Source organism: Mauremys mutica, chromosome 4, assembly GCF_020497125.1.
Source record: "Mauremys mutica isolate MM-2020 ecotype Southern chromosome 4, ASM2049712v1, whole genome shotgun sequence".
Classification (NCBI taxonomy): Eukaryota; Metazoa; Chordata; order Testudines; family Geoemydidae; genus Mauremys; species Mauremys mutica.
The window spans coordinates 74,679,890-74,694,364 of record NC_059075.1 but is presented as its reverse complement, the minus strand read 5'-3'; the positions used below and the strand labels follow the sequence as shown (position 1 = coordinate 74,694,364).

Sequence of the window (14,475 nt, the reverse complement as noted above, 5' to 3'; positions counted from 1 at the left end):
CCACCACACCCCATACACATTTATGGTCCTTACTTCTAAAGCCTGGTCTACAATACAAAGTTAGTTCGATGTAAGTTGTTTTGCATCAACCTATTTGTGCATGTGTCTACATTCAAATTTGTCTCCAGCTGACACATGTGCCCCTTTACGTTGATGCAATAACACCACCTCCACAAACCAAGTGGAGCCAGGGTTGACCCACTGAGGTTGACGCATGGTGAGTGTAGATGCTGTGTATGTCCTATCTTAACCCTAACAGTCCTGCAGCAGCTGTCCCACGATTCCGGTCACAATTGTGACCTCCACTGCCCAGGGATGACAGAGACTAGAAGCTGCCTGTCCCTGCAAAAAACCCACCCGTTTTGAAATGCCTTTTCCTGATTTGCCCACCTTGGCGAGCACACCTAACAGCTCTTCATTGTTGTGTGCAACTGCCCAGCTGAAGATGCCTTCTTCTTGCTCCAGACACTCTCCTGCCTGGAGTAGACAGGAGGTATTGGATCTCCTGGGCCCGTGAAGAGAAGAGGCTGTACAGGCATAGCTATGGACCCAGTTGTAGAAACGTGGACATCTACAAAAAGATTGCACAGGGGACGTCAGCAACAGTGCTGTGTGAAAGTGAAGGAACAGGCATATCATAAGGCCAGAGAGGCCAACAATTGATCTGGAGCTGAGCTCCAGATCTGCTTCTTTTACAACAAGCTGCATGCCATACTTGGTGGAGACCCCACCAGCACCCTGCAGACCACCATGGATACCTCGGTAGAGCCCGAGACACAGAACCATGTCATGAACAGAGAGGAGGAGGAGGGGGACATGTGGCAAGGTGCCAAGGGGTCCAGCTATGTTGCGAGTCAGGATCTTTTTGAGACTCCTCAACAGTCTAGCCAGTCCTGCCAGCCAAGCACAGAGCAGCCTGATCCAGGGGAAGGAACCTCTGGTAAGTGTGTGCATACATTTTTCCTTACAATGGTTAAATGTAAAGATGACACCTGGCCCAACCCCAAATTAGCAGGACACACACATTGACTTGTCATTGTTTTCCTCATACGAGAAGAGGTAGCTGTACAACAAACAGGTAGGTAGAGTTATGATCTGCTTTTCATTCCCCTGTAGAGCTTCATGGGGGCACCATGCAGAACTATTTGTTTATATATACAGAGGAATGTCCCTTGTATCCTCCTGAGAGATCTTGATGAAACTGTCATGGAGGTACTCTGCAGTGCTCTTACTCTGCAATGCTCTTCTGAAGGCTTCTAGGGATGGCAGCCTTATTGCTTTTTCTGTAGTAAGACGCTTCACCATGCCACTTTGCTATGACTTTGGCAGGCACCATTGCATATGCAGGCTAGCAGCATACAGGCCTAGGCGGCTTCGGGATGCCAGCAGCAGCTGTGCTCTCTTTGCCTGTGTTACCTTCCAGGAGTGAGGTATCACCTAAAATTACCACTGCCTGTGGAAAATAGTTCCAATATTCAGTGCTATATACTCATACCCACTGTAATAAAGGCTGACGTATTGTTTTATGCAATGGAACAATTCCCTCCTCATTTCTCTCCCCCACCCTTCAACCCTGGTTGACCATACTCACCATGGATGGGACTGGAGAGCAGTGCTGTGCAGAGGCAATCCAAAGCTGAACTGTCAATAGACGTGTAATGGGGTGGACTAGGCCCTGAGAACCCCAGCTGGAGGACTGAGGGTCTTAACCACACCCCATCCCAGAATGGAGCAGTAGAGAAGTCTTCCAGGCTGCCTAGAGTGGCTGCAAGGGACACAGCCAATTGGAGAGAGGCTACAGGGAGCAGCCAATCAGGGCCCAGCAGGGCCATATAAAAGGAGCTGCAGTACTAGAGAAAGTTACTGTCTGGATCTGCAGGAGTGAGGACTGAGTTCCTGGCTGGCTGGCTGAAGGAATGGCAGGACCATGGACAGATCAGTTGCTGGCAGGGACCGGGGAAAGCAAAAGGGAGCTCCTGGCTGGCTGCTGGGGCTGAGGAAAAGACTTCAGCCCTACAGTATGGGTGAAGGTGCTGGGGCTGTGGGGAAGTTACCCATGGAACTGTAGCAGCATAGTGACTAGGGAGGGTATGTTCAGCAAGATCCTGCAATCCAGTGCTGCATTGGACCGTGAACAAGAGGGCCTGCAGGGTGAATATTGCAGACAGTATGGAGAAGGAAAGAGCAGACAGGAGAGAGAATCCCAGCAGGAGAGGGAGATGCACCAGGACATAATGAGGCTTCTTAGGCAGCAAACACAGATGCTACAGGCTCTCGTTGACTTACAGGTCCAGCAGTCATGTGTTTGTCTCCCTTTGCCATGACTGGAGAACTCCGTTTTAGCACACCTCTATATCCCGCAACATTCCACATGGCAATAGGGGCTGCATCCCTACCCCTGCCATTCCAAGCTGGGGGACAGTAAGGGAAACCGCAGCTTCACATACACTGACCTGTGAGAGCCACAGTTGGTGTATGTGTAGCCAAAATGGACTGAAATGGCCAGGAATGTTTTCTACCTTTCTAATTGTAAAGTTCTGTTCCATTCATTTATTTTTTAGAGTTTGTATTGTACATGTTTTTTAATTGCACATGATTGTTGCACTGTTTTTGGTACACAATACATTTCTATTTTATTTCGATCTTATGGTCTTATGAATACATTCATCTTTATTACTTCACAACATATGCTGCAAAATGCCTAGTGCTACTCACAGCACCCAGAACTTGTAATTGTACAGGACCACGGAACTCATAAGTTCAGTGAAAAGCACTGTGTAGTAATTATAAATGTACAGCAAGTACCGCATAACTCATAGGTGCATTAAAAGACTGTTATATTCATAAATGTACACCAAGCATTACACAATCCTTAACAGCTGCTAAAACTTCAGGGCCAGGTAGGGCACAGTCCACCGCACCACATTACTGTGGTTGATCGTTAAAGTGCTCTTGAAAGGTTTCCTTCTGCTGCATAGTTCCATGCTGAGATCTTCTACTCATCTTTGTGTCTGGCTCTTCAAACTCAGCAGACTCCACCCCAGCAGCAATTTCCCCCACTTTACCTACAGATACTGTGAAGGGAACAACCACTGGGATATTTTTCTCACTGAGATTGAATCTTGAGAGTATCCAACACCAGTGTCTCTTCAGTCTACCAGAAGCACATTCAGTTGTCATTCTGCACCCTGCTGAGTGGGTAGTCAAACCTTTCCTTAGTGCTGTCCAGGTGACCAGTGTATGGCTTCACGAGCCTGGAAAGCAAGGATTAGGCTGGTGGAATTTCAGCATCACAAAATGGCAATCCACCAGTCATGGAAAAATATCTCTGCTTGCAGCTTTCCAAGCAGTTCTGTGTTCCTGAAGATGCAAACATCTTGCACTTCCCCTGACCAGCCCACACTGATATCGGTGAAATGTTCCTGGTGATCAACCAGTACTTGCATAACCATAGAAAAGTAGCCCTTTCTACTGATGTACTCTGTGGCAAGCTGGGCTGGTGCCAAAATACGGAATGGTGTGCTGTCTATAACCCTGCCACACTTCAGGAACCTCACTGTTGCAAATCCATCCACTATGGCCTGCATATTGGCCAAGAGTCACAGTCTTGCTTGGCAGAAGATGATTAATGGCCCTAAACACTTGCATGACAACGGTCCTCATTGTGGCTTTTCCAACTCCAAAATGGTTTCCCACTGACCAGTAGCAAATAGGCATTGCAAGTTTCCACAGTGCGATCACCACTCGCTTCTCCACTGTCAGTGTCACTGTCTGGTGTTCATGCAGTAGAGTGCTAGGCTGAGCTTGGCACATTGATCTAGGAATGTGGCCTGTGGCATATGAAAGTTCTGCAGCCGCTGCTCGTCGTCCAAACCTGTATTATAATGCAATCCCACCAGTCAGTGGTCATTTCTCAGACCCAGCATCTGTGCTCCACCATCTGCAGCTGTTCCGTGAACTCCACCAACATCCTTGAATTGTTTTTTGCTATGTCCGCAACAGTCTGTCCTCAGAAAAATATCTGTGCCCCTATTGCTGAGGTTCTTCCTGCAGCTCTGCAAATACTGGAGGATTGTTCATCCTGTGTTTGTAATATTCATGACAATAGTGCTGAGCTGTGTGAGCTTCTTGTTTTTGTCAGACATGGTGGACAGTGAGAAGTGCCAGGCAGGTTTGTGGGATCTTAAAAAAGGTATGAAAATTATGAGATATGAATGACATTATGGAATTGAGAAAGTTGTGTTAATGGGACCTTGACCCCTCGCGTCCAATGATCCCTGCATAATTCATTTCTGCCCTACCATGCATTGCCTAAATTTCTCAAAAGACAGTGCATGATAGGATGGTGGGTGGCACACTGGGATGCCTACCTGTGGTGCACCATGCTGTGCATCAACACAGGCACTCCTGATGAGCATATGCTGCGCCAATGCAAGGAGCTGAGTGTGCACGCACACAAGTGATATACTACCTGTGACAGCTTTATGCCTACATACCTTACATTGACCAGTTTGTAGTGTAGACATAGCCTAAGGCTCGTCACAAGTTAGTCTCTCCCTAGTTGTCTGTGGTGCTTCTGTTGCATTGCCCCCTGCCTACGTGTGATTACCCATTTGTCTCTCCAAGAGCCTTTGCATTTTCTTTCTTGTCTCCCTTGTGAACTAGTCCATAAAGGCAAAATCCTGTACCTCTTCAAGTCCCTCTTCAGATCAAGACTCACTGTGATGACCCCGAGAAGCTGCCAACTAATAGTGAATAGCAGGCTTCTTATATTTATCTTATTTATTTGGCCTGTGCAGACTCATGTTGCTGTTATTGGTTCCTCATCTTCCTTCCCATTTCCTTTCCAATTGTTTGTTACAACTATTTATTGTGTCTTGTCTGAGACTGTAAGCCCGTTGGGGCCAGGGACCTTCTTTTACTCTGTCAATGCCGCGCCTGTCATAGTGTGGCCCGCTCCTGACTCTGGCCTCTGGGCACTACTGCAATGGACGTGTTAATAAAAATAATGTGTACATTTGTCTCAGCTCATATACAGAGTGTAGCAGAAACACATGGGTGAGCAAGTGTAGAAGGACTTTGTAATGAGGCAGATTTGATTTACTCCAGCCAGGCTACATTGTTATTCGTATAACAGTTTTATAAACCAAGGACAGAGGAAATAGTTGGAAAGCTGATAGCAAAACAATACTATACTTGTACAGTAGAATGGTCTGTGGGGATAAAGGGGAAAACTTTTTTTTTTGTGGTTATAAGCGGGTGGTCTTTGTATCCTTGCTTCACAATTAAGCAGTAGGCAAAGAACAGTGCTTTGTAAACAGTGGGGTCACTCCATTCCGAATGAGAGTGAGACTGTGCCTTAGTGGGAATAGTTGCAGCTCTGTAAATAGAGGTTACAGCATGGGGGGTCTAGGATGGTCTGGTCAGTACAGCTCTTGCGTTAAGAGTTCTTGAGAGGATTCCTCCAGCAAAGCACAAGAAGTGGGCCTCACACATAGAAGTGCTGCCCTCCCACACACACACTGCTCTGCAGTTTCAGGTATTGTGACACCAGGTTTATCTTTCTAGGGGACAGATAGCTAAACATTAATCAATAGGCTCTTGGGGCAGGAGGAGGCAGCTTGCAGGGACTGACTGCCCCCAGTTCCGGAACAGAGGCTAGATAAACATATGGGCCTGGTGCTCCTTTCACTTACACCAGTGTAATTCCATTACGTCAGTGGAGTTTTAGTCCCAATTTACAGGGGGTTAGTGAGGGAAGAATCAGGCCCAGTGGGGGTCTGATCCAGCCGTCCTCATTCAGGAAAAGTTCCCACTGACCTCAGCGTGAGTTCCATGACTGCAGGAGCAGATTCTTAGCGCGGTTCTCTCTGGCTGTGCATATGTAATTTATTATTGTCGGTGGGAGTCACTGGGTGAGCAGCCCCCTACTGTGGCTTGTCAGCATGTCTGTATTCCTCTAGGGCTCAATCTGGCCAGGTACCAGTGCTCTCAGCCCCCAGTGAAGCCATCTGAAGTTGAGGATACTTACTACCTTGCAAGATCAGCCCATTAGCTGGTTATTTCAGAAAGCGTTGGCTTTGAATTGGGTTATTGTGTTAAATCTGTCTATGCAGTAACAAGAACCAGATGAAGCCCCCATCAAAATGGCCAGCTGAGGAATGAAAAATCTTTTAGAAAATGTATAGTTTCTAGAGGTGGACATCTCCTCCTACTGCAGGCAAGTTAGTAGTTTATGAACAAAAAGTTGTGAAGAACTTTAGAAATTCTACCCATTGCCCATTCACAGACACAGAGTCACAGGAGACAGCTGTACATGTGTTAAACTCAGCTTGCACGGTCTCTTCGTTTGTTCCCTCCTCAGGCTTCTTCTCAACGAAGCCTATTTTTCTGCTGTACTTTTTTAAACAGCCCCACCTTGTGTATGCTGTGGTTTGGGAATTATTTGTGATTCATTTTGCTATTGTCTGTGGCAGTGCTTCTCTCAACCAAGAGTACATATACTCCTAGGAGTATGCAGAGGTCTTCCGGGGGTACATCTACTCAATGAGATATTTGCCCAGTTTCACAACAGGCTATATAGAAAACACTAGCAAAGTCAGTACAAACTAAAATTTCATACAGACAATCACTTGTTTATACTGCTTTATACAGTGAAATGTAAGTATAATATTTATATTCCAATCATTTTATTTTATAATTATATGGTAAAAATGAGAAAGAAATGAGCAATTTTTCAGTACTAGTGTGCTGTGAGACTTTTGTATTTTTAGGTCTGATTTTGTAAGCAAGTAGTTTTTAAGTGAGGTGAAACTTGGGGGTACGCAAGATAAATCAGACTCCTGCGAGGGGTACGATAGTCTGGAGAGGTTGAGAACCAATGGTCTATGGGTTAGCCCAAGGCTGGGTGGCTTGACAACCTGCCTGCCAGAGGGAACAAGGCTTGATCTCTGTTTGAACCTATGTCTGGAGTAAGTATTTGAACCATTTCTATAAGATGGTGCTCAGACACCTTTTCTCTCCTCTAGGACTGAAGCTTGTACAAATGATGGGACAACCCATACATGGTAGCAGAGATGTAGGAGTGAAGGTCAATATTGTTAAAATAACTCATTTCAGAGACAAGTGATTAAAATGTTATCCTGAGAAGCAGCAATGTGGTTACTTTCCACACTGCAATGTGGAATGTGGGTGCAAGCAAGTGGCTTTTCTTGGAAACTCCTTAAGTTGTGTGATGCTGTTGTAGTCAGTGTTCTACTCTGTATGAACACCGTCTCTAGGTGCATCCAGTGACACAGAAGTAATGGATAGACTGCAACTGCTCACTTTCCAGACAGGGTGCAATACAACTTTATCTTATATAGCATCTTGCCTACAAACTAGCTCCCAGAACACTCTACTGAGTTAAATAATACAGTTATAGTGTTACATAATTAATAGCAGAGGGAGGAAAAGAAATGAAGAATCAAAGACAAGGGAGGAAAGAGTTGTTTTCTGCTGAGATTTGAAATGAGATGAAGAGTCAGTGAGGTGGGAAGAGAAGAGGGCGGGTGTGTTCCAGATAGCAGGCGTGGCAGAGCAGATGGCTCTCACCTCACCAGCAATGAGAACTGTGTGAACTGGACAGAGGATGAACTGGGGCTAGAGGCGGGGAGAGGATAAAGAGAGACATGGTCTGGGAGACAAGAAGGGGGGCTTTGAAGTGGACGCTGAAATGCATGGCAATCAGTAATGAGATTTGTTGCCCTCACCTGTTCCAGGTAGCCTCAAAGTTTCCTCAGGGGGCGGGGTGGGGGAGTAGGAGGTTTGTGAAGATGCAGCACTCTATTTCATCTGGATGCTGGTTATGTCACTCCGTACAATGATCAGTTCCTTCTATGAACAATAAATCGAGAGAGAAACACAGCCCAAACCAAAGGTGACTTGTCTTGGGCATAGGACCTGCTCCTTCTGTTCCCCTCCAAGGCCTTGGTGGGAGGAACACTGATGGAATCCTTGATTTTTTTAAAGACAGGGTTTAGTGTGTTGTGGGTAACAGCACCACATGGAGCTTCTTTCATTCTCTGCAAGGTGTGTTTGTGTTTAGTGATATTAGCACTCATATTAGAGAGTCAGCAAATTCCCTCGTTGGGCAAAAAGGCAGTGCACTGGGGCAGTGTGGGCTAGTGGATAAGGCACTAGATTGGGAGGCAGGATTCCTAGGTTCTATTCCATACCCTGCCACTGTCCTGCTGTTTGACCTTGGGCAAGACACTTCAGCTCTTGGTGCCTCAGCTCCCTCAACTTGAAAAATGATGCTTACCTTCCTGTGTAAAGCACCTTGAGACCCATGAATGAAAAGAACTATGTAAGAGAGAGATGTTGTTGTTAGGGCCTTTGTTCCCATCTGAATAGCTCATGGTATCATACTCCAATGACCAGAAACATCATTGGCTCCTTTATTAGCCTTGGACAAAGGGGGAAATGAATATGGGGTTGAGAATAACTTGCTGCTTTTATCCTGTTTATTATTTTTGTATGTATTTATTTAAAGAAGAAAGTAGCTCATGCAACCCCATCTTTAACATTTATCTGAACTTCAGATGTTTGGGACAAACTGCAGTTTAACAGCCACAAAGGGGAATTAGTTATTTTTCTGGAAAACATGCCCCTGTTGTAGCCTTGGGCTTTGTTTTAGGCCAAGCCTCATAAAAATCACACACAAACTCTGAACAATTTCCTCTGGGATCACTCCTGTCAAAATAAAGGTTTCACTTTATATTCAAATGACTCTTTTGTTTCAGACCTAGCCAAAGGCAGCCAGTTGGGATTATTACCAACTGTAATATTAGTTTCAAAGTCTGCACTTAAGAAACAGACAAGCCTCCATAAAAAGCCTGTGCTGCTGTCTCCATAGGATAAGCGCCTGGGTGGGTAAATTATGCAAAAGAAGGGAAGGCAAGCAGAATGCTGAGCATATGTTTTTTCACCTTCTAACCTAGCAATTCCCAATGTGCTGGTTTCTCAAGGGAAAATCCATATCCTGTGTCATTGGTGGCATTCAGATTTTCAAAAGCACATAAGTGTCTTAGCCTAAGTCCAGGGGTGGGATTCACAAGGGGGACTTGTTGCAATGTTGAGACTCTCTCAGTTTTTCCTGTTGAAGCTGTTCAAGTAATTACATAGTAATTGGAGCAGGGGGACTGGAAGCTGGTCCTCACACCTCCTAGATGAAGCCCTAACAACTGGGCTACAGAATCATTCTTTATCTGGCCAAATGAATATTGGTTTATCCACAAAGGAACAGCTTCAACAGGAGAGACTGAGACCTGCACCAGAGTACCCTGTAGCCCAGTGGTTAGGGGGGGCAGTTTTAGGAATAGGGGGAGACCCAAGTTTAAATCCCTGCTCCACATCAGGCAGAGTTGAACCTGAGCTTCCCACATCCTGAGTGCATGCTCTAACCACAGGACCAAAGTGTATTGGGGGGTGATACCACCACTTCCTCCTCCTCCTGGTTATTTGGTGAGGGATTAGCTGTGCTGACAGCATGCCTACCAGATCAGGCCCTCCAGGCGAGACAGGCAGGGGAACGCCTAGTTGGTGAATCACGCTGGAGAGTTTAGGCATAAGTTAGGCTCCAAGCTTCTGGGTGGTGTCAGGACTGACTGTCTGGGAACACGCTCAGCTGCCAAAACTTAGGCACCTTGGAATTTTAATGGCAGACATTTAGATGCCTATAGAGTTAGGCAGCAGCAGAGCAGGGTTTTTGTGAATGACAGTGGCACTTCAATGTTGGACTTTGGTGACTAAAGTGGGAATTAGGCAGTGAAGTCCCCTTGGAATCCCATCTTTTGGAGCCTACAGTTCACAGAAAGTCAATGGGACTCTTAAGTTTCAGAAAATGTTACTCAGAGTCAAGTTATATTTTGGTTCATAATTTAGATTTTTAAAACTGGCCTGTACAAAACCTGTCAGGGAACAAAAATAAAAGGGTGAAACTCTAGCCACACCGAAGAAAATGGAAAAATTCCCACTGACTTCAGTGGGGTGAGAATTTCACTTAAAGTTTCCATTAAATTTTGTAATAAAGTTCCACTGGAAACATAAAGAAATACACACACCCCTACAGTGTTTGGAACTCCCACATTGCATCACTTAGAACCTGAAAGCAAACTGACTTTTGCTATTTTTATTTATTATATTTACAATTGCTTGTTTCACATCCACAATGCATTTTGACACTGAATAGTGCAGAAGACAAAGTGGTCCCTTTCCCAAAGGGCTTCCAGTCTTGGGCCCTGATCCTGTAGTATATGAGGTGGGGTCAGACAGCTGTACCTATGTGAGCCTTGTTGACATCAGTGGAGCTCTGGGCTGACAGAGAGGTCTTGCCTGTGTGGATCTTAGAGAGAGAGAGAGAAGATACGACTTAATGATGCAAAAAGGATCCCTTAAAGTTTTTGTTATGAAATGACAGCGGGACTATAAAATTGCATCCGAGTTTTCAGTTTAACCAGACTGTTAAAACTTTATTTTTACTGTTCCTCAGAAAAGAGGTGATAACTAAACATAGGATTTGATTGTTTCAAGGTCTCTGTTGTTGTTGTTGTTCTTTTTACAGATACTTTGAGGGAAATTATTATTATATTTTTTCTGTTTTACAATAAACAAAAATAAACCTGATTTCATTGATTTTCATTGCCCAAGCTGAAGGAAATGTAAAAAAAATAAATAAACGTAAATGGTGGAAATGCAAAGTGGATTTTTAAAATTCTTTCTTTTTGGATCATTGTTAGTACAATAGACAAAGAAATGCTTTTTCTAATATCTACTGTTAAAGTTGACAGTGACCCTTTCCTTTTTATTGCATGGATTTATATCCATCTTTGTTCACAGAGGGTACAATATTAGCGTGTCATTCTGATTTCATGCACACTGGAAAAAACCTGGAGTAATTCTACTGAAGTAAATGGAGATTATACTGGTGTAAATGAGAGGAGAATCATGCCTTTCAGATATGAATTTTCCAAGGTCTGGTAGATTTAACTGCTATGTTTATGTGGCTTTTCAGATCTGTCTTTAGTGTCCCTTTTAGTCCTTTGTTATATGAAGCTCTTTTAAATAGCTCCATATGTAAAAAAATTAAAAGAGAACGTTAACTTAAAAATATATGTAGAAATCAATTTTTAACTTTTAATTCTAAACAAGTCCATCTGGTTTTAGCGAACAAGTGCCATTCACCTTGGATAATGCTAAGGTGCAGTCAGCATTTTATAGATGTCAGTGTCTCCTCTATATTTTATAAAAGCATGGCCACTCACTGTAAAACTGAAGATGCAGAAGAATGCACAATGAAGGGAGCTCTGAGTGCAAAACCTCACATGCCAATCAGTATCTTCAGGCATAAAGACCCTCCCACATGCACAACTGTCCAGCCCTTGCACACAACACGCACATGGTGTCATCTAAACCCTGCACATGTAATGGGTTTTCCACACAAAGCATGAACTCTTCTAGGGCCTGATCCAGCCACCACACGAGTCAATGTAAAGAAACCAAATTACTTCATGGGGCATTGCATTACGCCAGTGGTAGGCAACCTGTGGCCCACATGTGGCCCGTCAGGGTAATCTGCTGGTGGGCCATGAGACAGTGTTTACATTGACCGTCCACAGGCACGGCTGCCCGCAGCGACCAGTGGCTGCAGTTCACAGTTCCTGGCCAATGGGAGCTGTGGGAAGCAGCGTGGGCCACAGGGACATGCTGGCTGCTGCTTCCCACAGCTCCCAATGGCCAGGAATGGTGAACCGTGGCCACTGGGAGCTGCGGCCCGCCAGCGGATTACCCTGACAGGCCGCAGGCTGCCCACCACTGCGTTAGGCTCTTAATCCCTTGCAGGCTTCATCTTCATACCTGCCTATAGTTGTGGTTTGAATTGAAGGTCAGATTTGTTATAGCCTGATCCTGCAAGAGCCTGCTGGAAGTTGGTGAGCATTGTTAACTCCTACTGAAGCCAATGGGAGTTGCGGGTGTTCAACACCTTTAAGGAGGTGCTAAGCACCACCACCTCACATTGGGCCCTTAGTTTCCAATTGGGCAGCAGATGCATTGTTCACCCGAAAAGGATGCAGAGCTGATGTCCATGCACCAAAGCAGGGAGTCCCTAGTTTATAAAATAATTTTAGTTTAATCTGTCAGGAGCTAACTGCACAGGATTTTGTATCTACACTTAGATTTGTAATAAATAATAGCATTCACCAGAGTACTTTGAACTGAGGTGCTGGCAGTAATCTGTGTTCTGTGTATTTCAGCTGACCAGAGAATTCTTCACCAAGGAGCTAAAGAAGCACTATCAGGGGAACAATGAGACCGATGTCTTCTCTTCCACCTGGAACTCGGTTATGATCACAGTAAGCTGGTTTGCTCCTGGAACTCCTGGTGGCAGCTAGCTCTGTCACTAATATAAAGGAAAGCATTGCCCCAGTGCTGCACCCTAAACTTCCCTGCTGTGAAGCGTACGTTGCTGCATACAAAACAATCTGGATTGTATTTATCAGTTAGGAGTTAGATTAAAATTCTCCCAGCAACACCTTCCTTGCTAAAAGTGCCGTAGTATTTGAGCTGCCCGCAGAAGGGGGAGAGTACAGTATTGGAGACAGTCAGCTAGCTGGATGGTGCAGGGGATGGGCCATCACTAGAGACCCTTTCACCTCTAGGATTCTGCTTCAAATCCAGGTTAGGTCAGCTATAGCCAAAAGTTGTTACTATCTCGTGGTTTTTCAATGGCCCCGGTGCAATGAGTTGGTGGCTGATAGTTTGCAATGTTGTTGTAGCCGTATTGGTCCCAGGATATTAGAGACACAAGATGGATGAGGTAATATCTTTTATTGGGTAATATCTTTTTCTGTTGGTGAAAGAGAGAAGCTTTCGAGCTACACGGAGCTCTTCTTCGGGTGGCTTATAGTCTAATTACTAGTACAGAAGTACTGGCCATCTTAATTGGGATGCTCAGTGGGGAAGTCAAGGGTTGCTGTAGAGTCTGAATTCCCCTTTCCTCTACTAGAAGTTGTCCCCAGTCTCTTCTCCAGTTGCAGGAAGTAAGGGCCGTGTGTGTGTGGAAAGTTTGCATTAGTACAACTCATGCTGTGCCTGTTCAGCAGATAAATACATGACATCAGTCTCCACAGCCTTCAGTTCAGTTTTAAAATTAAAGAAAGCTGCCCTTAATGCTGATTCAGGAATTTAAAGAAGAAGATTACATTTTATGCATGAAATGTTTAAACGTTTTGCAGCCTGAAAGGTGGTAGATGCAGCGAATCACTTGAGTATGCAGTGGCCCTTCAGTGAATTATCCAATGCATTAGAGCTGGCATGGGAAGAACCAGCAGCATGTTGGATATCAGCCACAGGGAGGACTGGGAAATAAGGAGCCTGGATTGTATTCTGTGCTCCGCTACTGATTCACTCTGTGATCTTGAGTATATCGCTTTGACTACCAGTGGGCTTTGGATCAGGCCCTTAATCTCTGTGTCTGTGTCCCCATCTGTAAAATGGGGATAATGATACTTTATAGAGTGGTTTGAGATCAATGGATGAAAGAGGTGCCAGGATAAAAACACAAATGCAGACACATTGCCCTCACTCTCCCTTCACTGAACCCCGACCCTTCACACCCCACAAAATCATGACTTCAAAAGGATTTGTGGTGCTTCCTTTCAGAAGTGACAAGGTGGAACTTATGGATTTCTGTCCTTCCTGTGTCCCTCCCTAGTTTGGCTGCTGTGGAGTGAATGGGCCGGAAGATTTTGAAACAGCTCCTCATTTCCGACTCCTCCACTCAGATGATGTGGTACCAGAAGCTTGTTGCCAGCGAGAGCTCCAGACCCGGGATGGGGCATTTGTCAGCAAGGAGGACTGCCTCATGGGGAAAGACGTGTACCAGAACCGACAGGTAAGGGGAAATAATCCCGGGGCTGACAAGTTCTTCACCTTGGGCTTTAAACAGACCATGCTGTAGGAGCTGATAGAGTTTATGGGTCCCTTTCATGGTGACCATAACTCAGACCTTAAACATTCCTAAATGCCTAAACAATGCATTTACACTGCCTGCCAGCTCTTGGTATCTATGTACAACCTGGGTCTTTTCACTACATGGACTTTAAATGTACTGCAGTAGCACAACTTTGTGTCGCCTATAGCAATTTGCGTATTTCCCCAAATCTAATGGATGAAGAGAGTTGGTGTCAAAGGATTATGTAACTTTTTGTTGCATTTTCCAACCTTAAATCTGCAGCTGATTCTTGTCCCTCTTGTCTTTGATTCTTTCACCATCTCTCATTGTTATTGCTATTTACCTTGCACAGAGTATTATGGGTCACAAAACTCAGGAAAGGGCCATTTATGTAGTTATTTGCTTAAAAATAACCCCCAAATCAGTGCTCTTGAACATGATGCAGAATCAGGCATTGCTCTTTTTGCATAGATGGCAAGACA

General features: G+C 44.9%; 1 protein-coding gene across 4 annotated transcripts in view; it reads left to right on the top strand.

The window, feature by feature from the left end:
• The window catches only part of TSPAN18 (tetraspanin 18), a 175,010-nt gene that overhangs the window by 155,260 nt on the left and 5,275 nt on the right, over window positions 1-14,475 (top strand). For all 4 annotated transcript variants that reach the window (XM_045012519.1, XM_045012520.1, XM_045012521.1 and 1 more), the window contains 2 exons: window positions 12,294-12,392; window positions 13,754-13,933. In XM_045012519.1, the coding sequence (XP_044868454.1) occupies window positions 12,294-12,392; window positions 13,754-13,933 (279 nt within the window). The remainder of the gene's footprint in view (window positions 1-12,293; window positions 12,393-13,753; window positions 13,934-14,475) is intronic.